Source organism: Hylobates moloch, unplaced genomic scaffold, assembly GCF_009828535.3.
Source record: "Hylobates moloch isolate HMO894 unplaced genomic scaffold, HMol_V3 SCAFFOLD_7, whole genome shotgun sequence".
Taxonomy (NCBI): Eukaryota; Metazoa; Chordata; class Mammalia; order Primates; family Hylobatidae; genus Hylobates; species Hylobates moloch.
Genome location: NW_026652282.1, coordinates 69,472,623 through 69,500,573, shown reverse-complemented (window position 1 = coordinate 69,500,573; position 27,951 = coordinate 69,472,623). Strand labels below are relative to the sequence as shown.

General features: G+C 34.3%; 1 protein-coding gene across 1 annotated transcript in view; it reads left to right on the top strand.

Moving 5' to 3' along the window:
* The window catches only part of HDX (highly divergent homeobox), a 178,549-nt gene that overhangs the window by 51,825 nt on the left and 98,773 nt on the right, over window positions 1–27,951 (top strand). Inside the window, exon 4 of the mRNA XM_032756218.2 lies at window positions 10,425–10,478. Within this exon, the coding sequence (XP_032612109.1) occupies window positions 10,425–10,478 (54 nt within the window). The remainder of the gene's footprint in view (window positions 1–10,424; window positions 10,479–27,951) is intronic.

Sequence of the window (27,951 nt, the reverse complement as noted above, 5' to 3'; positions counted from 1 at the left end):
TTTCATTCGTTTTAATACTTTTTTATTTTCTCTTTAATTTCTTCCCTCTTTTTCGGAAGCATGTTGTTTAATATCCATGTATTTGTAAGTTTTCCAAAGTTCCTCCTGTTACTGATCTCTAGTTTAATTCCACTGTGGTCTAAGAAGATACTCTAAATAGTTGTAATTTAAAAAAAGGTTGTTGAGATTTGTTTTGTGTCCTAACATGTGGTCTGTACTGGAGAATGTTCCATATGCTGTTGCAAAGAATGTGTATTCTGTAGCCCTTTTGATGAAATATTCTGTAAATGTCTTTTAAGTCCAATTGATGTAATTTATGGTTTAAATACAGTATTTCTTTGTTAACTTTCTGTCTAGATGATCTGTCTAATGCTGAAAGTGGGGAGTTGAAATTCCTAACTATGCTTGTGCTGGAGTCTCTTCTTTTTTTTCCCAGTCTAATAATATTTGCATTGTATATCTTGGTGCACTGGTGTTGGGGGCATATATGCTTAGAATTTTTATATCCTTTTGCTGGATTGATCCCTTTATCATTATATAATGACTTTCCTTTTCTCTTTTTATTGTTTTTTACTTAAAGTCTGTTTTATCTAAGTATTGCTACTCCTGCTCATGTTTTGTTTTCATTTGAATGGAATATTTTTTTCCATCCCTTTACTGTCAGTCTATGTATGCCTTCATTGGTGAGATTGCTTTCTTGTAGGCAGTATATAGTGGAGTGATGGTTTATTTGTTGTTGTCCATTTAGCCAGTCTATATGCTTTAAGTGGAAAGTTTAATTCATTTATATTCAAAATCATAATTGATATGTGAATATTTATTCCTGTCATTTTACTAGTTGATTTCTGGTGGTTTTTAATAATATCCTTTTTCCTTCCTTTTTTTTTTATTATACTTTAAGTTTTAGGGTACATGTGCACAACGTGCAGGTTTGTTACATATGTATACATGTGCCATGTTGGTGTGCTGCACCCATTAACTCGTCATTTAACATTAGGTATATCTCCTAATGCTATCCCTCCCCCCTCCACCCACCCCACAACAGGCCCCGGTGTGTGACGATCCCCTTCCTGTGTCCATGTGTTCTCATTGTTCAATTCCCACCTATGAGTGAGAACATGCGGTGTTTGGTTTTTTGTCCTTGCGATAGTTTGCTGAGGATTGTTCCTTCCTTTTACTTTTATTGTTTACAAATGTAATTTGACAGTTTTCTGTAATGGTAACATTGGAGTCTTTTCCCTTTCTCATGTGTGTGTTTGCTCTTCTAGTAGGATTTATCCTTCATGTGTTTTCATGATGCTAGTATTGTCTTTCACTTCAACATGTCAGACTCCCTTAAACAATTTCAGGGTGAGTCTAGTGGTGGTGAATTGCAGCTTTTGTTTGTCTGGGAAATATTTTATTTCGTATTCATTTGTGAAGAATAACTTTACTGGGTATAATATCCTTGGCTTGCAGGGTTGTTTTTCTTTCAGTTCTTTGAAGATATCATTCCACTATCTCCTGGCCTGTAAAGTTTCTACTGAGAAATCTGGTGTTAGTCTGATGTGGGTTTTATAAAGGTGACTAGATACTTTTCTCTTGCTGTTTTCAGAATCTCTCTTTGCCTTTGACTTTTGACAGTTTTACTGTATTATGCCATAGAGAAGACCTTTTAGCATTGTATCTCTTTTGGGATTTCTGAGTTTCCTGCATTTGGATGCATAAAACTCTTGGTAGACTTTTGAAGCTTTCAGCCATTATTTAACTAAATAGGTTTTTTATTGCTTTGACTTTTTTCCTTTTTTTTTGCCTTCTTGGACACAATAAAATTAAATATTTGGGCACTTTATGGTATTCTGTGTGTCATGTAGGCTTTATTCATTCTTTTTTATCCTTTTTTCTTTTCTCTTTTTTTTTTTTTTGTCTGACTAGGTTATTTCAAAAGACCTATCTTCCCATTCTGAAGTTCGTTGTTCTGCTTGGTGTGATCTATTTTTGAAACTTTGAATATATTTTTTATTTGATTCCATGAATTTTTTAGATTTTTTATTTGATTCCATGAATTTTTCCAGAATTTCTTTTTTAAATGGTATCTATCTTTTTAGTAAATTTCTCTTTCATATCCTGAATTGTTTTTCTCATTTCTTCGTATTATTTTTCCGAATTATCTTGTATCTCCCTGAGCTGCTTTATAATCAATATTTTAAATTATTTTTTCTGGTTTTCATTAATTTCTTCTTGAATATAATCTGTTGCTGAATAAATATTGTGTTCCTTTAGAGGTATCATATTTCCTTGTCTTTTCATGTTATGTATTTTCATTGACATCTGAGCATCTGGTATAACAGTTGCCTCTTCCAATATTTTTAATTTCCTTTGGTAGGGGAGCACTTTTTCTGAAGATGTATCAATGGTGTTTGTTGGGTAGGGCACTTTGGCTTTCATTCTGGATGTGTCCATTAGCATAGTCCTTGAATGATTTCCTCACCTGTAAATAGCATCAGTAGTGTCTGTCGTTTTCTCAGTGCTTAGGGTGTGATTTTTAGTGGAGGCTATGTTGAAGTTTTGCTGAGAACAGAGACATTCAGATGGGCCAGTCCTGGGGCCTCAGTGGCTGTGGCAAGCTGAGTCTGCTTGTCCTTGGGCCCTAGGGCAGAATACTCTGGCACTGGTATTAGCAGGTACAGGTGTGGTGATTCTTGGGCCTCCAGGCAGCTTCCTCAGGTGCTGGCCATGTCCTGGATGGGTGGGTGAGTCCTTGGGACCCTGAGCAGCAATGTGGCCTGAGTGATGACAGCAGTCATGGCAGGACAATCCTCTGTCTCCCACACAGTTCATCCTGCTGTTGGCAATGGCTGTGATGGGCTGGGTGGACCTGTCCTCAGGCACTCAAGAGTAGTGCTAAATGTGGTGGATGGGGCGGGGTAACCTACAGGCACTGACAGTGTGCTCAGGCATTGGGATGGATGAAGCTGAGCCAGGAAGGCCTGTCCTCTAGCCCTCAATGGTGTGTGCAGGCACTGGCTGCGGTAGGCTGGAGCATGGTGATTGCCAGGCTTTTACAGAATGCTTGGTGGGGATAGCAGTGGCTGTGCTGCAGTTCTGCTGCTGGGGAGGGTAAGATTGTTTTCAGTGGCAGCATCCTGAGCAGGTGGCTGGGTAGCAGGCATCTCAGTCACAGGTGGCAGTTGTAAGTATGGTAGCCTTTTCTCAAGGTGCTATTAAATGTGAGGCAGCCCTGATACTAGAGGCAGAAGGGTTACAGCCAATGGCTTGTGCTTCAGCCCTGGTGGTAGCAGTCAGCATCACTGCCCAGATTCATGTGGGTGATGACAATTAGGCTTCAGGGATTTGGAGATGCAGGAGCTGTTGGAGAGGCAGGGCAGGAAGCAATCTGGTAGGGACTGGCCTCTCAAAGTGGCATCTGGGTGTAACTGTTTAGGACTTGGTGTGTGAGGGGACCTGGTGTGAGCTCCTTCTCTGGAGCAATGCTGTCACCTCATCTTCAAGAAGCTTCCTTTGTTAGTTTCAGGGCCTAAGTGAGTTGAGGCACTTTCCATTGGCTAAGATTGCAGGAATCCATGGTAGAAATGTGTACTACTGGGTGTCACTCACTTATTCTTTACTTGTATTGGGGAACCTCTGTAGGCTCTTAGCTCCCACTGGCCCAGTAGGCTGCTTTGCTCCTCTCTCCTTCCTTGCCTTAAGTGTTTTGTCACTTTGTCGAATTCCAGCCTTCTCTATTAGGTGACCTATTCAAAGTGTGATTATCTACTTGCTGTTTTGTTTCTTCTTTGTGGAGGAGGTGAATACCAGATGTCTCTAGCCAGCCATCTTGAAGCCCCTGCTCTATGTGGCTACTTTAAAATATCTAGATTTTCTTAAAGTCTCATTCCAGCATCTTCCAGAACCCTAAGCTGCTCTATTATATTCCTCAATTAGTAATCTCTTTCCCCAAGGGTCCATGGGTCTTCAGTCTCTCTGAGGTTTTCATGAGCTTTGTTCACTGCTTCTCACCAATTCCACTAGCCTGAGATCTGAGATGTGCCACTATTGGCTGTCTAAACTCCAAATTAGGAGATAAAGAGACAAATTCCTCAGGCAGACCCCAGACAGATTAAAATGTTGCAAATTCAGTCCACCTCACACTCTCTTACTCACAGAAGAGACTGGGGATCAGGCCACCACACTTCCCCAAAAATGTGCTCTGCCATACCAGGAAGGGGTGCAACAAGGCAAACAAAAACACTGTGAAATCTCCTACTATTTTGAATGTGACATTTTCTTGATTGTACACTCAATTGGTTGCTGTGAATATGGTTTCAAGAGCTACTATAAAGTTATTTCAACTAGTCACTAGTTGTTTATTTAATATTTACAGGGGAGGACAAGGATCTATAGCTACCTAGGGCTTCATCTTGCTTACTTTTTTCTGCTGTTTTTTTTAAATTACAGAATACATGTATCAGTCCATACAGTGTTAATGCAACAGACAGACATTGTGTTTGATTTATTTTAAAAACCCATCTTTTGGTTCAACATGTAGTCATATGCAAAGAAAAGATATAGAGCTGTGATTCATGGTAACCACTCTATTCCAGCCCAGCAAATATGGGTAGCCTGACAAAAGCAATAAATCTTTTGTTGTTGTTTGAGGAACTGATCTCTGAATGTGCATGTAATAAACTGCTTCATTTCAACTATATAAATGTATTTAGAATTTAAAGCTAACATTGACAATTTATATTCTGAAATTAGTAAAGAGCTTTTATATTTCCCAAATTTCTATTTTTTTACATGAGTAGAATTAATATAATATTTTACAATATGCTAGAGAACATAATTTTAGGGGCTCTAGATTTGTGATTGTTTATTCTTTAGTGCCTTTGGATAAGAAGATAAACATTCCACATATTAACTTACATTATTTTATTTTTATCTTCCATTATTTTTAACAGGTAATATCTCAAGAATCAGTAGGATGAATTTGGTTTGTGATGTTACATCTGAGTACCTTTTATAATTTCACTGAAACATCTTAGAATTCTAGTTTCCCTGATTTTAATTTTTATAGTTCGTAAAATTTTACTACTATGTATAAAAACAAATTTCAAATAGCATTTTGGTTTTCAATTAGATGAACTTTCCAGGCTAATAGTTTTCTAAGCACCAGATTTCTATCACATAATAGAAGAAAAATTCATATGCTTAAAAATATGTTAGTTGTTTATCCAAAAGTTGTAGCATTGAAACTTTAATTTGTAAAGGCATTCTAATTTCTGAAAACTTTTCTGAAGACTTCGTAGAGAGCAAAGAGGAAAATATTTTTATATACACCAAGACATCTTTTTTTCTTTGCTCCAGAACACATTGTTCTCAAGCATAAATAATTTACTCCCCTCGTCCACAGCTCCTTACCCCATGCATTAGTCTCATATATATTGCCACTCTTGGCTTTTTTGTTAAATTTTGGCAAATTACAGCTAGTGAATAATAAACGCCCAAGTTAATTCAAGTAGTCAATCAGTAAATATTTATTGAGTGCTATCATATGCCCAACAATGTTCTCTGTGCTGTACACCTCATAACTGAAAAAAAAATTAGGAAGCTCTGCCTATTAAAGCAGAGTGATTGATAGGTTTCTATGCTCATCTAATACTAAAACAACTGATGGAAAGCTAAAACACTGATTTATGAGTCTCTTACTGCTGAATTCTTTTGAGAGGCCTGGTTATTTCTTGATTGCTTCATTTAATCAAATGCCATTTAACAAAATGCTAAGTAATCAAATACTCAATTTTCCTGGCTCACATAAAATGCAGTATATATCAGATAGTAGCCTTACTAGCCTCATAAGTTGGTCTCAGATTTTTAAAATAGGATGTACAGTATATACGTAGAACTGTCTTTACAACATATTTTTGAAATCAAATGAATGTTTTTAACATATAATCTCTGTGTGACTATATAAAATAATTAGAATAAATTTTTAAAACTTGGTACTTTGCTCTTGACAATCTAATAATCTAGCAGAAACATTAAAGCAGATTCATATGTGGGGTCTAAATTGTGTAAAATAAAACAGCAAAAATTCCTTTAAGAATACCTAAATCATCTATAAAGCTTAACTATTTGCATGCCTTCTTATGAATGTACAACCATGTACAGTAATGAAGACATATCATATATAATTGATACCTTGATATGAAGAGTCTATTTAAAGTATAAGTATGATTTTACATGAGACTGGCAAGTGTGTTATAGTTAAACTCATGAACGTTAAGTATACATATGATGTGACTCCAGTATACATCTAAATAAGTGCATTATTTTCGTTGTGTATCCACTCTTAGCCATGAGATGCAGATTTCCAACAGTAAGTACACTTTCTTTCATTTACTTTTAAAGTTGCAATTCTCTGTTAGCTCCAGCAGACCAGGCACTCTGGGAAGCAGTTAGCCATAAAAGGACTATTTCCATTATCTCCAGACTATTTAGTTCTCTTCTATCTTATACATAAGGCCTTTCTTCAGTAGTGTGCTTTATATTTCTCTTCTTAATTCCTACCTCCTTACCCTGGTTCCAAGCCGGAATTACTTCTCTTCCAAACTATTATAACCGTTTCTGTACTTCTTTAATTTACTGTACACACAGACACCTAAGATTTGTACTGTATAAAAATACATTTCTGATCATACTATACCTCTGTTTGAATGCCTTCAATGGCTACCTATTTTCTACAGAATTAGATATAAATGCACCTTGCCATTCATGATCTCCACACAGGGACCTTAACTCCCCTTTCTAGTTCTAGTTGAACTGACCATTCCCCAAATACATCCTATCTTTTATTCCACCGTGCTCATGCCATTCTTTTTTTTCCCCTAAAATGCTGATGTTTTTTATTTCTATTAGAGTTCTACACATCTTTTAAGGTTAAGCTATCAATTCACAAGTAGGTGTAATTTTGTCATATTTTGAGCTCCTGTTGCACTTCATTTATTGTAACTCCCTTGTGACATTTAACAGTTTTCTTTGCAGTAAAGACATTCACGTACCTGTCTTATCTCTTACTCTCAAGCAATAGCTCTTGCTGCCCAGGAAATTATCTTTTACTGATCTTTTATTTCCTGTAGCACTCTAAAACAGCACCACGTATAGAAGAAATACCTGATTGGAAAGTTATATATACTTACTTCAGTAATGTTCGATCTCGTCAAAAGTTTTTGAAGTTCTTTCACAATTGCTTTAGGAGCTGGTGGAACTTTTTTAAATGCTTCAGTAGTGACAAATAATTCTCATTTGAGGGAACATTTGATTTTAAAAAATAGTCAGAATTTATTCTAAGCCACGTTTAGTGACTAATATGAATGTTCATTTGGGGCTGTTATATTTTCAATTAAAATAAAAGGAGTGCAATGAGACAAAATCTCTGGGTGAGGTATGAATTGACAGTTCCAAAAGGAAAGTTCCCAAAATGCTTTGAATAATGTCAACATCATTGAAATGAGTTTATAACACTCCAAATTTTCTACTTGGAAATGTACAGCACTCTTTTGGATGTGTATGTTCTAATATATTTGTTAAACCAGTCTCATCTCTTTGAAGATTTATTTCATAGTTTTCCAAACCAGTCCGTATAAAGTGAGTTTGGAATTGAAATATCACTTAAGTGAGATGTGTATTACCCTTCTAATTTGAATATTGCATTTCATAGCTTTGGTGAATGAGAAATATATCATTAGTAGTTCACCAAATAAAGCTTCCCAAATTTGAGGAAAGATATTTATTCAAAAAAGCCTACAAATTCAGTTACTCTGACCAGCTGTTCCTGAGTTCTACCAGAAATGTAATGAACTGAACAATGGATTTGAAGTAAACATTACAGATTAGTTAAATACAACATTTGAGTATCATGTAACTGCTGACACAGAATTATAAAACAAAAAAGTGAAACTTCTTCCAAAATCACATGGAATTTATAATATTTGCGTACTATGTGCTTATAGGAGTTCTGTATTTTCCTTACACACAATTGACTTAAGCGGAAAACCACATTTCATATTTCTCAAATGTATAGTCAGTGTTTATACAAACTCTATTACAATGTTTGTTGTATCATCGTTATCATTTCATATGAAATTTTTTAGCAGTTACTGGTTTAAAGTTTTGTTTTGTTTGTAATTCATTTGGTTTATCATATATTTTCTAGAAATTCTGTATGGTCAATTTTGAATTATTTTACTAATGGAAAAGAATATGTGAACAGATAATCCAAAACACTTGGTATCTATATTTTTTCTAGATTATATTATATTATTTAAGCAGATGTATTTCCCTCACTGAGGCTAACAATGAATTTTCAAGCCCTAACACACATTGGTGGGATAAAAAGAAAAAATACATTCTGAATAATTTTTAAGAATAAACTTTTTATCACCTTCAGTTCATCATTAAAAAATCAATTATTCACACCTTCTCATTAACCCCTAGCATTCCAGTTAATTGCCATTTTACTGTAATAGTATTTTATCTTGAGTAAAAATATTTTTTATTTCTCCTTAAAAGTATTATTTGGAGTTTATATCATGTTTAGCTTATTCCTTGCATTTTGGCACACTTGTAACTCAAAGTAAAATGGCAGGTCTGGTGGCCAGGAATAATAACAGCTTACCTGAAGTTTGAATAACTGAGAATATTAATTTACTACTCACATTGATCATCACTCCTTGTCAATAGGCATGATACTATTTAGGTCATTACTGCTTATAATTTATGAAAAACATTAAATATTTTATTGAATGCCTTGTTCTCACTTCAGTGACCTACTGAGACTGATTTGCCTTGTCAGTCTCTCAGGAGGTATCTGTTTGGAAGGGAAGGAAAGAGCAAGTGAGGGGTACACCCCAATTCTTGTGCGTCCTATGATAAAGCATAGTTAAGTCCAGGCTAACCTGAACCACAGCTAACAGATTACCTTTGTCTTTGAAAATGCTCCCTAAAATCCCACTAGAGTAGCATCTGTCTACCTGTGTAGCAATGCTGAGGTAATAAGGTGTTACTGGCCATTTGTCTTAGTGGTTTCTACCTAAAAAAGGACTACCATACTGTTGAATAGGATTTGTAGGAAGATTATTTCAATTTTGGGTGTGAGTACTTAGGTAGATGAGAATGTATTGAACTTGAATATATCCATAACTACCACGATACCCTGCCCCATTAGTAAAGGTCAACATATTTCACCATTTCTGGGAAATTATCAGAAAGTATTTGCTCAAGTATAAAATACTTGTATAATATGCAAGAAATATCTCCTCAAGATTGCAACATTGCTAAACTTTACTAGCAAAACTAGACACTGGGTCATAATTCAAAAAGAACAAATTTTATCAAACACATTGTTATCTAGAGAGGTTTGATGTATATATAGTAATGATTAAAGGTTTGCTTTTTCTCCCTTTTTCAATCATACATTATTTATGCAAAGAGAATATTTCATTAAACAAATGGGCTTATTAAAATATACAATCCACCATTTTGCAAGAAAGAGTGTAGGGAACAGTGGATAGAATTCTATTGAGGCCACTATTTGGAGAAACATTGTTTCAGTCATTTATACTGTAGGTCTAAGATTTGTATTAAGAAAACACATGTAGCAATAAATCCATTAGTCAGTGCTGAGTTTAAAAAGTAAATAGAGGTAATGTGTTTAAGTAGTTAATAGCTCACACCATTCATTATGAAGTCATCTCTTGCTTTGTGGTAAAGCCCTATTTAAAATGTGACTACAGTAGTCCTCCCTTATCTATGGTTTTGTTTTTCATGGTTACAGTAACTTGCAGTGAAGTACAATAAGATATTTCGAGAAAGGCCACATTCACATAACTTTTATTACAGTATTTTGTCATAACTGTTTTATTTTATTACTATGTTCATTTCTTAACTAATTTATAATTCAACTTTTTCATAAGCATGTATGTATAAGAATAAATATAGTATATATAGAGTTCGGTACTCTCTGCAGTTTCAAACATCCGCTGGGTGTCTCAGAGTATGTTATCTGTGGATACGGGGGCCTGCTGTATTCTATACTTCTTGTAACTTCTTTGCTTCAAAAAGCATTGAATTTTTATTAAAACGATTGTATTATCTATAGATTTTAAAACTTGCAACAGAGTCCCAACAATCGTAGGGCTCCCAACAATGCCTTAGAACCTTTTTTTTTGAATTCCCAGAAGTCTGCACCACTTCTCAATTTTTTTTCACCAAGAAAGACCCCTTAAAATCTGTTGAGTTCAATAAGGAAACAACATTTTATACATGGGGAATATGTTCTGAATGCAGATTTATCTTGAAATAGTGTGTGAAATCTTTGGTATTGATCAACATTCCAAGTACTGTCAATAAATAGCTTACTGAGATTCCATTTATTGTTTTCACAGATTTCAGGAAACCTTACTGTGCCTTGGATTACAGGGTGTTCTAGAAAAAGAGCAGTAAGTAATCTTTCATTTAAAGCAGCAAATGGGTTTCCCCTTGTGCTGTTAGTAAAAATGCCATTGAGAAAATTGCCATCATATTTGTAAAGCTGGCAAAACTGAACCTTGATAGGACTACATTGTCTCAAAAGACATATTTCAAGATCATAATATTTACATATACTGCAAATGTAATCTTAATTATAATGTAGTAATCAGCACACCATATAATCCATGGGCAGTTTTCTCAGTTTTAAAAGTGACTCCAAAATAATTCATAAAATATGATTTTTTCTACATCTAATCAACCCAATTAATTTGATCAATTGAATCATAATTTATATAAAAATCTCAATCAGTATTACATAATTTACTTTACTATTTTCTTTTAGTGCAAGTCAGTATTTAGAAATGATGAGTAATTAAGGTTTACCAATCTTATTTTGTGCTCTAGATTTCTGATACAACTGTTGTAATTTTTAAAATGTTAATATAACAGAACTTCAGTAAAATTGTGCTTTCTCAAAGAATCTCATTCATTTTTGTGTGTAAGACCAATAAATCTGCATTTTGGCAAATATCCCAGGAGATTTTGATGTGACTGGTCCCCAGATAGGAAAACATTAAAAGGCTTTAATCATAAAAGATACATGAATCGACTTTTAGAAAGACAAATAATCCAAAGCAATCCTAAGCAAAAAGAACAAAACAGGAGATATCACATTGCCTGACTTCAAAGTATACTATGAGGCTACAGTAATGAACACAGCATGGTACTGATACTAAAACAGACACATAGACCAGTAGAACAGAATAAAGCACCCAGAAATAAAGCTGCACACCTTACAATGGTCTGATCTTTGACAAAATCAACAGAAATAATAAATAGGGAAAGGACTCCTTTTTCGATAAATGGTGCTGGAATAACTAGCTAGCCATGTGCAGAAGAATGATACTGGACCCCTACCTCTCATATGAAAATTAACTCAAGATGGATTAAATATTTAAATGTAAGACTGAAAACTATAAAAATCCTAGAGGAAAACCTAGGGAATACCCTGCTCAACATTGGCTTTGGCAGAGAATTTATGGCTAACTCACCAAAAACAATCACAACAAAACCAAAAATAGATAAATGGGACCCAATTAAACTCGAGCTTCTGCATAACAACAAAAAAATTACCAACAGCGTAAAAAGACAGCCTACAGAATGGGAGAGAATATTTGTAAAATATGCACCTGACAAAGGTCTAACAGCTAGAATCTACAGGGAACGTAAACAAATCAACAAGCTAAAAATCAGTCTAAGTAAAAATGAGCAAAAGACATGAACAGGCAGTTTTCAAAAGAAGATATACAAGAGGTCAACAAACATGAAAAAAATGCTGAACATCACTAGTCATCAGAGAAATGCGAATCAAAACCACAATGAGATACCATCTCTCACCAGTCAGAATAGCAATAATTAAAAAGGCAAAACAAAAAAACAAAACAAAAGAAAAAACCAGAACTGATTCTCCTTAGTCAATGGAGAAAATAAAATACAATGTTGCTGGGAATGCAAACTAGTTCAGCCACTGTGGAAAGCAGCTTGGAGATTTCTCAAAGAACTTAAAATATAACTACCATTTGACCCAGCAATGCCTCTACTGGGTATATACCCAAAGGAAAATAATTCATTCTATCATAAAGGCACATGCAGCCATATATTCATTACAGTGCTATTCACAATAGCAAAGTCATAAAATCAACCTAAGTGCCCACCAACAGTGAAGTATATGTGGTACATATACACCATAGAATACTATGCAGTCATAAAAATGAATAAAGTCATGTCCTTTGCAGCAACATAGATGTAGCTGGAGGCTATTTTCCCAAATGACCTAATGCCAGAACAGAAAACCAAATACCACATGGTCTCACATTTAAGTGGGAACTTAACATTGAATACACATGATCATAAAGATAAGAACAACAGACACTGGGGCTCACTACATGTGGGAGGGAGGGAGGGGGTGTGGGCTGAAGAACCACCTGTTGGGTACTATGCTTATGGTCTGGATGTGGGATCACTGGGACCTGAAGCCTCACCATTACGCAGTTTACTCATGCACATGTACACTTTAATCTATAATAAGAGTTGAAATTAGAAAAATAAGTAAATAAAAAGAAAGATAACCCAAGTTATTTTATAATGGATAGGATACATAAAAATGAAGCTAGGACTTCAGTATTGGCCAAGATTGTCTTATTCCTTTATCCATTTTCTTCCCCAAAAAGTAGAACTATAAACTGTGAAAATAATGTAAGAGGCCACCAAAGGAGAATTCTGAAAAGATGAAAGAATAAAGTGACACATTAAGAACTCCAGGAATTAGAGGAACTACAGGGTGTTCTGGTCCCCCACTTAATATTAAAAGGAGATTCAAGCTGGGAACCTCATGTCCCCCACCTTAGCAATACAAGAAAGCTTTGGTAGGCTCATTCCCCATCCCCCATCTGCCACCAATTGGAGCAGAATCTCAAGAACAATATGAAGTGAGCCTGGCAACTTTGACAAAGAAGATTAACTGGAAGTTTTGCTGACAATAAGCAGTCGGGAGAACTACTCTCCATTCCTGCTAGACCAGGACATTCTCTCCCTCATCAGGAGACACCAGGCAGTAATATCAAGGAAGATATTGGCACAAAGAGTAGCTTAGTCTCTTGACTCCTGGAAGCAAGATAATTACTTCCTCTACCTAGAGATACAAGTGGCTTATTGGCAAGAGGAAGAGGGACCAAGCCACAATGGGCAACTAGTCTAAAAAGTGTGCTATGTATTCCTGAAGTATGGAGATTCCATTTTCCACCGAAGGACACTAGTTTGTTGGGCAACACCAATGGGGGTAGGTATCTCCTCACATGTGCCTGGTCTAGATCAGCTCCTTCTGTCCTCTTAGGTGGCACCAGTAGGGATTACTGGAAGCTCTAGTGGAACTAGGTAAATCAAGCAGATGAAAATAACACCACGGAAGTTATGAAAGTTGAACTATTATTGGAACCATAGCCAATAAAAGTAGGCCAGGACTTGCATGTTAAACATAACCCAGTGACTGCCTGCAAAATGTTTTTAAAAAGCCAAGCATTATTGTGTGTGCCTGTAGTCCCAGCTACTTGGGAGGCTGAGGTGGGAGGATTGCTTGAGCCCAGTAGTTCAAGTCCAGACTGGGCAACATAGCAAGGTCCCGTCTCTTAAAAAAAAAGTCTCCTAAGGTAGTGACCAAACTAGACTGGAAACAATTGAAGATTGCTCCTTGAATTAAATTATTATCTTTATTACTATATAATGGTTGCCTTTGTCTCTTTTTACAGCTTTTTACTGAAGTCTGTTTTATCCAATATAGATATAGTTACTCATACTTGCTATTGGTTTCTATTTGCATGGAATATCATTTTCCATCCTTTAACTTTCACTCTATGCATGTCTCTACAGGTGAGATGAATTTATGTAGACAGCATATAGTTGGATAAATATATATGCATCCAATACTGGAGGACCCACATAGAGCAACTATTACTAAATCTAAAAGGATAGATAGACTGTAATACAATAAATGTTGAGAACTACAATGCCTCACTCTCAGTATTGGACACATCATCTAGAAAGAAAATTAACAACAACAACAAAAACACACAATGCATTTAAACTGTACCATGGACGAAAAAAAAAAACTAGCAAACATTTACAAAACATTTTCATCCAACAGCTGCAGAATACACATTAATCAGCATGTGGTGTATTCACCAGGATTAACTATAGGTTAGGGCACAAGACAAGTCTCAACACATTTTTAAAAGTTAAAATCATATCAAATATCTTATCTGACCACAATGGAATAACACTGAGCATCAATAATAGAGAAACAATTGAAGCTATACAAATACACAGAAAATAAACAACATGCTCCTGAATGACTAGCGGGTGAAGGGAGAAAATAAGAATACAATTTTAAAATTTCTTCAAACAAATGAAAATAGAAACACAACATACCAAAACCTATGGGTCACAGCAAAAGCAGTACTAAAGCCAAGGTAATAGCAATAAATGTCTATATCAAAAACTAGAAAAAAAAATCAAATAATCAAGTTAAAATGCATTTTTCTTAAGTAAGTAGAAAATCAAGAACAAGCCAAATCCAAAATTAGTAGAAGGAAAGAAATAAAAAAGATCAGAGAACTAAATGAAATGGAAACTAAAAAATATATAAAATATCAATGAAACAAAAAGTTTTCTGAAAAGATAGGCAAAATTGACAAACCCTTAACTAGACTAAGAAAGAAATAGAGAAGACCCAAGGAAATAAAATCAGAAATGCAAAAGGAGATGTCATACTGGATACCACACAAATAAAAAGGATCATTAAAACTACTATGAACAGCAACATGCCTAAAAATTAGAAAACCTGAAAGAAATGAATAAATTCCTGGATACATAGGACTTACTAACATTGAACCAAGAAGATATAGAAAATCTGAAGGGACAAATAAAAATAACGAGATTCAGTTAATAATAAAAAATTTTCCAACAAATAAAAGTCCAGGATTGAATGGCTTCATCACTGAATTCTACCACACCTTTAAAGAAGAATTATTACCAGTTATTCTCAAACTATACCAAAACATCAAAGTGGAGAGAACTCTTCCTATCACATTGTATGTGGCCAGCATACTGATACCAAAAGCATACAATGATACAACCGAAAAAGAAAACAACAGGCCAATATCACTGAAGAACATAGATGCAAAAATCCTCAATAAAAAACTAGCAAAATTAATCCAATAATATATCAAAAAATATGCCATGATCAAATGAGATTTATCCCAGGAAAGCAAGAATGATTTAACATACACAATCAGTAAACATGTTACATCACATGAATAGAATGAAGAAGAAAACATTATCTCAATAGATGCAGAAAGAGCATTTGATAAAATTCAGCATCCATTATTTATTTGAATTCTTGATAAATTAAATATAGAAGAAAATACTTCAACACAATAAAGGTCATATATGAAAAATTCACAGCTAAATAATAATGAATGGAAAAAAGGTGAAAGCCTTTCTTCTAAGAATTGGAACAAAACAAGGATTCCCACTTTTATCAATTCTATTCAGCATAGTACTAAAAGTCTTGGCCGTGGTGACTAGGTAAGATTAAAAAAAAAAGAGCATTCAAATTAGAAAGGACAAATTAAAATTATCCTTTTTTAACAGACAATGTGATCTCATACATAGAAAAACTTAAAGACTCAAACACAAAACTCTTTAAAACTGATAAGCAAATTCAGTAAAGTTGCAGGATACAAGATCAACATACATATTCAGTAGCATTTTTATGCATAAACAACAAACAGGATGAGAATTAAATCAAGAAGACAATGCTATTTACAATAACTGAAAGAAATAAAATACCTTGAAATAAATTTAACCAAGGAGTTGAAAGAACTGCAATTAAAAAAAAAAAAAACAAAACACTGATGAAAGGAATTGAAGGGTACACAAATAAATAGAAACACATTCCAAGCTCATGGACTGGAAGAATCAATATCATTAGAATGACTATACTGCCCACAGGAATCTACAGATTGAATAAAATACTTATCAAAGTACCAATGAAATGTTTTATGGAAATAGAAAAAATAATCCTAAAATTTATATGGAACCAAGGAAGAGCCAGAATAGCCAAAGCAATACTGAGTAAAAAGAACAATGCAGGAGGCATCACACTACCAAACGTCAAAATATGCTACAAAGCTGTAGTCACCACAACAGCATTGTTTTGATATAAAAACGAACACATAGAACCATAAAACAGAGGAGAGGACACATAAATTAATTCACATACTTACAGCCAGATGATTTTTGACAAAGGTGCCAAGAGCACTCATTGGGAGAAGAAAAGCCTTCTATAAATGGTGATGGAAAAACTGGATATTTGCCTGCAGAAGAATGAAATTAGACCTCCTCTCACACAAAAATAAAAATCAACTACAAATGGATCAAATACCTAAATGAGAGACCTCAAGCTACAAAGCTATTAGAAAGAAGCATAGGTAGTGTGCTTCAGGACATTTTCCCAACAAATAGAACAAACAGCAGGTCTAAGAAAACATTTTATCAATAAGACCTCAAAGGCACAGGCAACCAAAGAAAAAATAAATCGGATTATATCAAACTAAAACGTTTCTGCATTGCAAAGAAAACAACAGAGTTAAAGGTCAACCTAAAGAATGGGAAAAATATTTGCGAACTGCTCACCCAACAGCAGATTAGTATCCAGAATAGTTTTAAAAACTGCAACATCTCAACAGAAAAAAAAATCAAATTTTTAAAGGAACAAATAACCTGAAAAGATATTTCTCAAAGAAGACAAAAAAATGGCCAACAGGTATGCTGACATTATACTGATTGGGCAAAAGCTGGAAGCATTCCCCTTGAAAACCAGAGCAACACAAGAATGCCCCCTCCCACCACTCCTATTCGACATAGTGCTGGAAGTCCTGGCCAGAGCAATCAAGAAAGAGAAAGAAATAAAAACCATCCAAGTAGGAAGAGAGAAAGTCAAACTATCTCTGTTTGCAGATGATATGGTTCTATACCTAAAGAACCCCATAGTCTCTGCCCAAAAGCTCCTTTGTCTGATAAATAATGTAAGCAGAATACAAGATACAAAAGCAGTGTACAAAAATCAATAACATTTCTATACAAAAAGAACATCCAAGCTGACAGCCAAATCAGGAACACAAGCCCATTCACATTAGCCGCAAAAAAAAAAAAAAAAACCTAAGAATACAGCTAACAAGAGGGGTGAAATATCTCTACAATGAGAATTACAAAACACAGCTGTAGGAAACCAAAGATGACACAAATAAATGCAAAAACATTCCATGTTCATGGATAGGAAGAATCAATATTGTCAAAATGGCCATCTCCTCAAAGCAATCCACAGATTCAATGCTAGTGGGAATGTCTATTAGTGCAGCCATTGTGGAAAGCACTTTGGCGATTTCTAAACGAACTTAAAACAGAATTACCATTTGACTCAGCAATCTCATTATTTAGTATATACCCAAAGGAATGTACATCATTCGACTATAAAGACACATGCGTGTGTATGTTCATCACAGCACTATTCACAATAGGAAAGACATGAAATCAACTATAAGTGCCCATCGATGGTTGACTAAATTTAAAAAATGTGGTACATATACACCATCAAATACTACGTGGCCATAAAAAAAAGGCAATATGGATGGAGCTGGAGGCCATTATCCTAAGCGAACTAACATAGGAACAGAAAACAAAATACCACACGGCCTCACTTACAAGTGAAAACTAAACATCAAGTACATATGGACAAAAAGAAGGGATAACAGACAATAGTACCTACTTGAAGGTGGAAGGTGGGAGGAGGGTGAGGATAAAATATCTACCTATCATATACTATGCTTATTGCCTGAGTGACAAAATACTCTGTACTCTAAACCCCTGTGATATGCAACTTACCTAAATAGCAAATGTGCACATGTATTCTTAACCTAAAATAAAAGTGTAAACATAAAGTTAAATTTAAAAAAAGAGAGAAAAAAGAATAAAGAAAGAAAGAGGGAGAAAAAAAGAAATTGTCAACAAGTATATGAAAAAATTTTCAACATTACTAATCATGAGGAAAATACTAATCAAAACCACAATGTATTAACACCTTACTTTATTAGGATGGCAATTATCAAAGAGACCAAAAAAAAAAAAAATCACAAATGCTGGCAAGGATGCAGAGAAAAGAGATCTCTTATAAACTGTTGGTGGGAATTTAAACTAGTACAACCACTATGGAAAACAGCTGGTGGTTTCTCAAAGAAATATGAGTAAAACTACTATATGATCCAGCGATTCCACTACTGGGTATTTATCCAAAGGAAAATAAATCATTTCATAGAAGAGACATCTGTACCAATATGTTTATTGCAGCACTAATTCACAATAGCCAAGAGATGGAGTCAACTTAGGTGTACAACAACAGATGAATGGATAAAGAAAATGTGGTATATATACACAATCGAATACTATTCAACCATAAGAAAGAATTAAATTCTGTCATTCATGTCAACATTGATGGAACTATAAGACATTATTTTAAATAAAATAAGTCAGGAACAGAAAGTTAACCACCACATGTTCTCACTCATATTTGAAAGCTAAAAAAGTAATCTCACACAAGCCAAAGTAGTACAGAAGATATTAGAGGCTGGAAATAGTAAGGCGAAAGGGATGATATGAAGAGATTTGTTAAAGGAGACAAAATTACAGCTAAATAGGACTAAGCTCTAGTGTTCTATACCACTGTAGGATGACTATGGTTAAAAATTAGTTATTAGTATCAAATAGCTAAAAGAAGGATATTGAATGTTCCGAAAAAAAATAAGTGATAAATGTTTGAGAGGATGGATATGATAATAACACTGATCTGATCACTATACATGAAATGTATCAAAACATAGCTATGTACCCCACAAATATGTGCAATTACTATTTGTCCATTTAAATATACAGCTAGTTTTTTTTTAATTGTCCTTTCCATTGCAAAAAAATGGACCTTTCTCGCCGGGCGCGGTGGCTCACGCTTGTAATCCCAGCACTTTGGGAGGCCGAGGCGGGCGGATCACGAGGTCAGGAGATCGAGACCACGGTGAAACCCCGTCTCTACTAAAAATACAAAAAATTAGCCGGGCGTGGTGGCAGGTGCCTGTAGTCCCAGCTACTCGGAGAGGCTGAGGCAGGAGAATGGCGTGAACCCGGGAGGCGGAGCTTGCAGTGAGCCGAGATTGCGCCACTGCACTCCAGCCTGGGTGACAGAGCGAGACTCCGTCTCAAAAAAAAAAAAAAAAAAAAATGGACCTTTCTCAACTTTGTAGAATGTATGTATAAAAAACACGTCCATAACGTTATACTTAATGGTGAAAGAGTGAATACCTCCCCACTAAGGTCAAGTAAAAGTCATGGATGTCCCCTTTTACAATTTATATTCAACATTTTACTGGAGGTTCTAGACAATGCAGTAAGGCAAGAAAAATTTAAGGTATCCAATCTGGAAGAGAAGAAATGAATGTGTCTTTATTTCCAGAAGACATGATAATTTATATATAAAATCCCATGGTATTTAATTTAAAAAGCTACTAAGGCTAATAAGTGAGATTAACAAAATTACAGGATACACGTTCAATACACAACAACCAATTGTGTGCTTATAAACTACCAAAAAAAATCAGAAATTGAAATTTTAAAGATATATTTGAAAATAACGTAAAATATGAAATACTGAGGGATAAATCTGACAAAAGCTATGCAAAACCTCTGCCCTGAAAACTATAAAATATTTGTGAAAAAATTTAGAAGGGTTTTAATGGAGAGATATGCCTTTTTTTCCATGGGACAAAATTTCTAATATGCTAAGATATCATTTTCCCCACAATTATTTATAGATTTAGAACAACTTTAATCAAAATTTCAGGTCACTTTTTGTAGGAAATTACAAACTGATTTTTAAAACTTATATGGTAATTAAAATTACTTAGAAATAGCCAAAACAACTTTGAAAAAACATATAATTGACAGGATAACACTTCATGTTTTCAAAACTTATTACAATGCTATAGGAATAAAAACAGTGTATTATTGGAATTAGATGAATAAATCGGTGAAACAGGATATGGAGTTAGACAATTTATTTTTTAAAAAAGTTGTGGATTCAGTTCAGTGGAAACAGGGTAGTATTTTCAACAAATGGTTTTAAAATGATTGAATATCCACAGGCAAAAAATGAATTTTGGACCATAGCACACACCACATATAAAAATTAACTCAAAATGGATTGTAGACATAATCATAGGAACTACAGTTATTTTACACACCTAGAATAAAACATAGAGAAAAAATTGCCACTTTTGGCTAGGCAAAGATTACTTAGATTTCACATTAAAAGCATGATTCATAAAATAGCAAATTGATAAATTAGAATGTATCACAATCAAAAACTCTTGCTTCTCTGAAGACACTGTTTCCTTGGAATAGAGTGGAACTTCCTTACCTGTTAAAATACATCTATGGAAAGCCTATTGTCAGTTAACTACTGACACATGATGCATCATATATGAACCTCAAAGATATTATGTGATTTCTATCATGTGACAGAAACCAGACACATGACATCACATATTGTATGATTCTATTTATGTAAAATGTCCACGAAGGACAAATACAAATTCATAGAGACAGAAAGTAGACGAGAGTTTTCTGGGGCTAGGGATGGGAATGTGAAGTAAATGGAAATGAACATGAGAGATATTATTGGGGAAATTAAAATGTTCTAATACTTAATATGTGATGTTTGCACAACTCAACAAAGTTGTTAAAAATAATTGAATTGTACCCTTGAAATGGGAAAACTGTGGTATATGTCAAATGTACTGCAATGAAGTTATTTTATAGAAAGACAGGGTTATGATAATGAAAAGACAAGCCCAAATAGAACATATAACAGAAGGTCTATCTGATAAAAGGATCTGTTTCTAGAATATGCAAAGAATACTCAAAACTCGATAAGGGAACAAACCCGATAAAAAATGGGCTAAAAACTGAAAGACACTTCACCAAAGGAGATATAGAGATGGCAAATAAGCAGATGAAAAGGTGCTTAATACCATTAATCATAAGGGAAATGTAAATTTAAACTACAGTTCGGCCACTAGACACACACTATAATGGCTAAAATTGAAGATTGATCATACCAAATGTTGATGAGGATGTGGAAGAATTGGAACCCTGAGACTGCCAGAAATGTTAAAACACTCTTTAAAACAGTTTGACAATTTCTAAAAGAGCTAAACATGCATTCATCGTATCATCCAGCTAGTCTACTGATATGTATTTTACCCAAGATAATTTATAGCACATATCCATACAAAGCCTTGTTCATAAATGTTTATATCAGCTTTCTTCTTTCTTTCTTTCTTTCTTTTTCTTTCCTTCTTTCTTTCTTTTTCTTTCTTTCTTTCTTTCTTTCTTTCTTTCTTTCTTTCTTTCTTTCTTTCTTTCTTTCTTTCTTTCTTTCTTTCTTTCTTATATATCAGCTTTATTTATAATAACCAAAACCTGGAAACAAACCAACTGTTCACTAACAGGTAAATGAACAAATTGTGCATTTCTATATAGGAAAAATACTACACAACAATTAAAAAAATGAACTGTTGATATGCCCAATAACATGAATGAATCTCAACATAATCATGACAAGTGAAGGAAACCAGATTAAAAAGAGAGCACATACTGTATGCCTTGATCTATATATAACTATTGAAAATGCAAACTAGTAACCATAATCATTCATTGACTGGTGAGACAGAAGAAAAGGAAAGGGAAAGTTGATTAACAGAAGGCATTAGAAAACATTGGGGCGTGATGTTTATGTTCATTATCTTGATTTAGTGATAGTTTCTTTAGTGCATACACATATCAAAACATCTAATTGTACAGATTAAATATATGCAATTTATTGTATGTTAATTAAACCTAAATAAAGCTCTTAAAAGCGATTCTTAAATTCAATTATTGGAGAAGCTGAGTATTTGAATCTACTTCTTGAACTGTAAATCTTATGAAAGGTAATGTAGATCAAGCTTGTGTGATGAATACTTAGTCTTCAAATTAACAAGTACTGTAGGTGCAAAATACATATTGGATTTCAAAGAATTACTATGATAAAAAATATGTACAATATTCCATTAATATTTTTTATAAATTCTGATAAGGACACTTAACATAAAAGCTACTATCTTAAAAATTATAAGAGGGAAAATACAGTATTGTTAATTATAGGCATGATGTTGTACAGCAGATTTCCGGAACACACTCACCTTTTCTCAGCTTCTATTTTTAATATTTTTATTTTTAAAATAAAATTGTATATATTTAAGGTGTATAATGTGATGTTTCGATATAGACATACATAATGAAATGATTACTACACTCAAGCAATTAGCATATCTATCTCCTCACATAGTTACTATTTGTTATTTTGGGGAGAGCACCTGAAATCTACTCTGTGAAATCACTTGAAAATATACAGCACAGTTTGATTAACTATTGTCACCATGCTATACATTACATCTCTATATTTATTTATCCTACATAACTGCAACTTTATGCCTTTTGACCATCTTCCCATTTCCCCATATCTCCCACCCCTAATAACCATTGTTCTACTTTCTATTTTTATGTGTTTGACTTGGTAAGATTCCAAATATAAGTGAAATCATGCAGTATTTTTCCTTCTGTGTCAGCCCTTATTTTGCTTAGCATAATGTACTCCAGGTTTACTTCTGTTGTCACAAATGGCAGTGTTTCTTTCTTTTTAAAGGCGGAAAAATATTTCATTATGTATACCTTAATTTCTCTATTCATTCATCTGTTGACAGGCAATTATGTTCTTTTCATATCTTGGTTGCAGTGAATGACATGAGAGTGCAGATATCTCTTTGAGGTACTTATTTCATTTCCTTTAAGTATATAACTAGGAACGGGATTGCCAAATTATATGGTAGTTCTATTTTTAATTTTCTGAGGAGTCTTCATACTGTTGTTCATAAAATAGCTGTACCAATATACATTTTCACTCACAGTGTACGAGAGTTCCCTTTTCTCCACATACACGCCACTTGTGATTGTTTGACATTTTTAGAAGTCTTTTTTTCTTAAAATTTTTTAATTTTTAATTTTTGTTGGTACATAGTAGGTGTATATATTTATGGGGTGCATGAGATGTTTTCATACAGGCATGCAATGCTTAATAATCACATCATATAGAATGGAGTATCCAAACTCTCAACCATTTGTTCTTTGAGTTACAAACAATATAATTATACTCCTTAAGTTATTTCAAAATAAATTACCATTAATTTATTATTGACTACAGTCACCCTGTTGTGCTATCAAATAGTAGGTCTCATTCATTCTATTTTTTTTCATACATTAACCATCCTTACCCCTCCATCCCCTGCACCTCCCCACTACCCTTCCCAGCCTCTGGTAACCATTCTTCTACTCTCTATGTTCATGCATTCAATTGTTTTGATTTGTAGATCCCACAAATAAGTGAAAACATGAGATGTTAGCCTTTCTGTGCCTGGCTTATTTCACTTCATGCTCTCCAGTTCCATCCATGTTGTTGCAAATGACTGAATCTCATTTTTTTCATTACTGAATAGTATTTCATTTTGTATATTTACCACATTTGCAGGATTCATTCATTTTCTGATGGACAGGTGCTTCCAAATCTTAGCTATTGCAAACAGCGCTGCAACATAGGAGTGCAGCTATCTCTTTGATATACTGATTGCCTTCCTTTTGGATATATACACAGCAGTGGGACTGCTGGATCATGTGGTAGCTCAATTTTCAATTTCTTGTGGAACCTCCAAACTGTTCTCCATAGTGGTTGTACTAATTTACATTTCTACCAACATTGTACAAAGGCTCCCTTTTCTCCACATCCTCATTAGCATTTGCTATTGACTGTCATTTGGCTATAACCCATTTTAACCGTGGTGAGATGATGTCTTATTGTAATTTTGATTTGCATTTATCTGATGATTAGTAATGTTGAGCACATTTTCATATACCTCTGTCATTTTTATGTCTTCTTTTGAGAAACATCGACTCAAATCTTTTGCCGTTGTTTTGTTCAGATTATTAGATATTTTTCTATAAAATTGTTTGAGCTTCTTATATATTCTAGTTATTGATATCTTGCCAGATGGGTAGTTTGCAAATATTTTCTCCCATTCTCTGAGTGGTCTCTTCACTGTGTTGATTGTTTCCTTTGCTGTGCAGAAGCTTTGTAACTTGATGTGATTCCATTTGTCCATTTTTGCATTGGTTTCCTCTCCTTGTGCAGTATTGCTCCAGAAATTTTTACCCAGACAAATTTCCTGAAGATTTTTCCCAATGTTTTTTTTGTAGTAGTAGTAGTTTCATAATTTGCAGTCTTAAATTTAAGTATTCAATCCTTGATTTGATATTTATCTATGGCAAGAGATGGGGTCTGGTTTCATTCTTCTGCATATGCATATCCGGTTTTCTCAGCACCATGTATTGAAGATATTGTCTTTTTCCCAGTATATGTTCTTGGAAGCTTTGTCAAAAATGAGTTCCCTGTAGGTGTGTGGATTTAGATCTGAGTTCTCTATTCTGTTTCATTGATTTATGTGTCTGTTCTTATGCCAGTACCATGCTCTTTTAGTCACTATAGCACTGTAGTATAATTTGAAGTCAGGTAATGTGATTCCCCATTTTTAATCTTTTTGCTTAGGATAAATTTGGCTGTTCTGGGTCTTTTGTGGTTCCCTGTAAATTTTAGAATTTTTTTTTAATTTCTGTGAAGAATGTCATTGGTATTTTGAATGGGATTGCGTTGAATCTTTATTGCTTTGGGGATTATGTGCACGTTAACAATACTGATTCTTTCTATCCATGAACATAGAGTATTTTTTTTTATTTTTTGGTGTCCTCTTCATTGTCTTCCATCAGTGTTTTATAGTTGTCATTATTATAAAGATGTTTCAGTTCTTTGGTTACTCTCTAGGTATTTAAGTGTATTTGTGTCCATTATAAATTGGATCGCTTTTATTTCTTTTTCAGATTGTTCACTATTGGCATTTAGAAATGCTACCGATTTTTGTATGTTGATGTTGTATCCTGTAACTTTACTGAATTTCTTTATTCCTTCTAATGTTTTCTTGTGGAGTCTTTACATGATTCCAAATATAAGATCATATCATCTGCACACAAGCATAATTTGACTTCTTCCAATCCAATTCGGCTGCCCTTTATATCTTTCTGTTTTCTGATTGCTCTAGCTAGGACTTCCAGGACTATGTTGAATAACAAGGTGATACTAGATATCCTTGTTATATTTAAGATGTTAGAGGAAATCTTTCAATTTTTCCCCATCTGTATGATATTATCTGTGGGTCTGTTGTATATGGCTTTTATTATGTTGAGATATGTTCCTATGCTCCTTCTATCACTAATTTTTTAAAGAGTTTTATCCTGAAGGGATGTTGAATTATATCAAATGCTTTCAGCAAGTCAACTGAAACGATTGTAAAGGTTTTATACTTCATTCTGTTGATATGATATTTCACTTTGCTTGATTTTGTATGTTGAAACACCCTTGCACCTTAGGGGTAAATCTCACTTGGTCATGATGAATGATCTTTCTACTGTATTATTGAATTTAGTTTGCTAGTATTTTGCTGAAAATTTTTTGCATCAATATTCACCAGATATATTGGCCTATAGTTCTCTCTCCCTCTTTTTTTTTTTTTTTTTTTTTTTTGGTTTTTTTTGTCTAGTTTTGGTTATCAGGGTAATACTTCACCCATAGAATGAGTTTGGAAGTATTCCCTTTTTCTATATTTCTTGGAATAGTTTAACTAGGATTGGTATTAGTTCTTCTATAACTGTTGCAATGCAGCGTTGAAACCATTGGGTCTACGGCTTTTTGTTGTTGTTGTTTGTTTGTTTGTATTTTTACTGAGAAGCTTTTTATTATGGCTTTGATCTCATTACTTGTTATTGGTCTGTTCAGGTTTTTAATATCTCCCTTGTTTAATCTTGGTAGATTATATGTTTCTTGGAATTTGATCATTTCTTCTAGATTTTCCGATTAATTTGTCATATAGTTGCTTATAGTAGCCACTGAGGATCCTTTAACATTCCGCAGTATCAGTTGTAATGTCTTATTTTTAATTTCCGATTTTATTTACTCGTATTTTTTTTTTCTTAGCTTGGCTAAAGGTTTGTCAATTTTGTTTAACTTTTCAAAAAACCAACCTTTAACACCTGTAATCCCAGCACTTTGGGAGGCCGAGGCAGGTGGATCACGAGGTCAGGAGATCGAGACCATCCTGGCTAACATGGTGAAGCCCCATCTCTACTAAAAATAGAAAAAATTAGCTGGACATGGTGGCAGGCACCTGTAGTCCCAGCTACTCGGGAGGCTGAGGCAGGAGAATGGTGTGAACCTGGGGGGCGGAGCTTGCAGTGAGCCCAGATCGTGCCACTGCACTCCAGCCTGGGTGACAGAGCGAGACTCTGTCTCAAAAAAAAAAAAAAAAAAAAACTTTTATTTTATTGGTCTTTGGTATTGCTTTTTTAATTTCAAAATCATTTATTTCTACTCTGATATTTACTATTTATTTTCGTCTACTAATTTGGGGTTTGGTTTGCTCTTCCTTTTCAACTTAATTTTTTCATTTTAATTTAATTAATTTCTATTCAGATCCTTATTCTTTCTTATACTAATTTTGTGTTTGATGTCTTCTGCTTTTCTAGTTCTTGGATGCATTTTTAGGTTGTTTGAAGATTTTCTTTTTCTTCATGTAGGCACTTATAAAATTCCCTCTTAATACTGCTTTTCCTGTATCCCATAGGTTTGGATATGTTGTGTTTCCTTTTTCATTTCTTGCAAGGAATTTTTCACTTTTCTTCTTAATTTCTTCATTGACCAACATGTTATTCAGGAACATATTGTTTAATTTTCATGTATTTGTATAGTTTCCAAAATTTCTTTTGTTATTTATTTCATTGTCAAAGAAGATGCTTGTTACTTTTTCATTTTTTGAATGTTTTAAGACTTGTTCTGTGACTGTTCATATGGTCTGTTCTTGAGAATGATCCATGTGCTGAGAAAGAGTGTGTATTCTGCAGCTGCTGGATGAAATATTCATCCATTTGGTCGACACTGAAGATTATGTCTTTTTTTTTTGTTGGTTCCCTGTCTCAAAGATCTTCCTTTTTATTATTATTATTATTATTATTATACTTTAAGTTTTAGGGTACATGTGCACAATGTGCAGGTTTGTTACATATGTATCCATGTGCCATGTTGGTGTGCTGCACCCATTCACTCATCATTTAGCATTAGGTATATCTCCTAATGCTGTCCCTCCCCCCTCCCCCAACCCCACAACAGGCCCTGGAGTGTGATGTTCCCCTTCCTGTGTCCACGTGTTCTCATTGTTCAATTCCCACCTATGAGTGAGAACATGCGGTGTTTGGTTTTTTGTCCTTGCGATAGTTTACTGAGAATGATGGTTTCCAGTTTCATCCATGTCCCTACAAAGGACATGAACTCATCACTTTTTATGGCTGCATAGTATTCCATGGTGTATATGTGCCACATTTTCTTAATCCAGTCTATCGTTGATGGACATTTGGGTTGGTTCCAAGTCTTTGCTATTGTGAATAGTGCCACAATAAACATACGTGTGCATGTGTCTTTATAGCAGCATGATTTATAGTCCTTTGGGTATATACCCAGTAATGGGATGGCTGGGTCAAATGGTATTTCTAGCTCTAGATCCCTGAGGAATCGCCACACTGACTTCCACA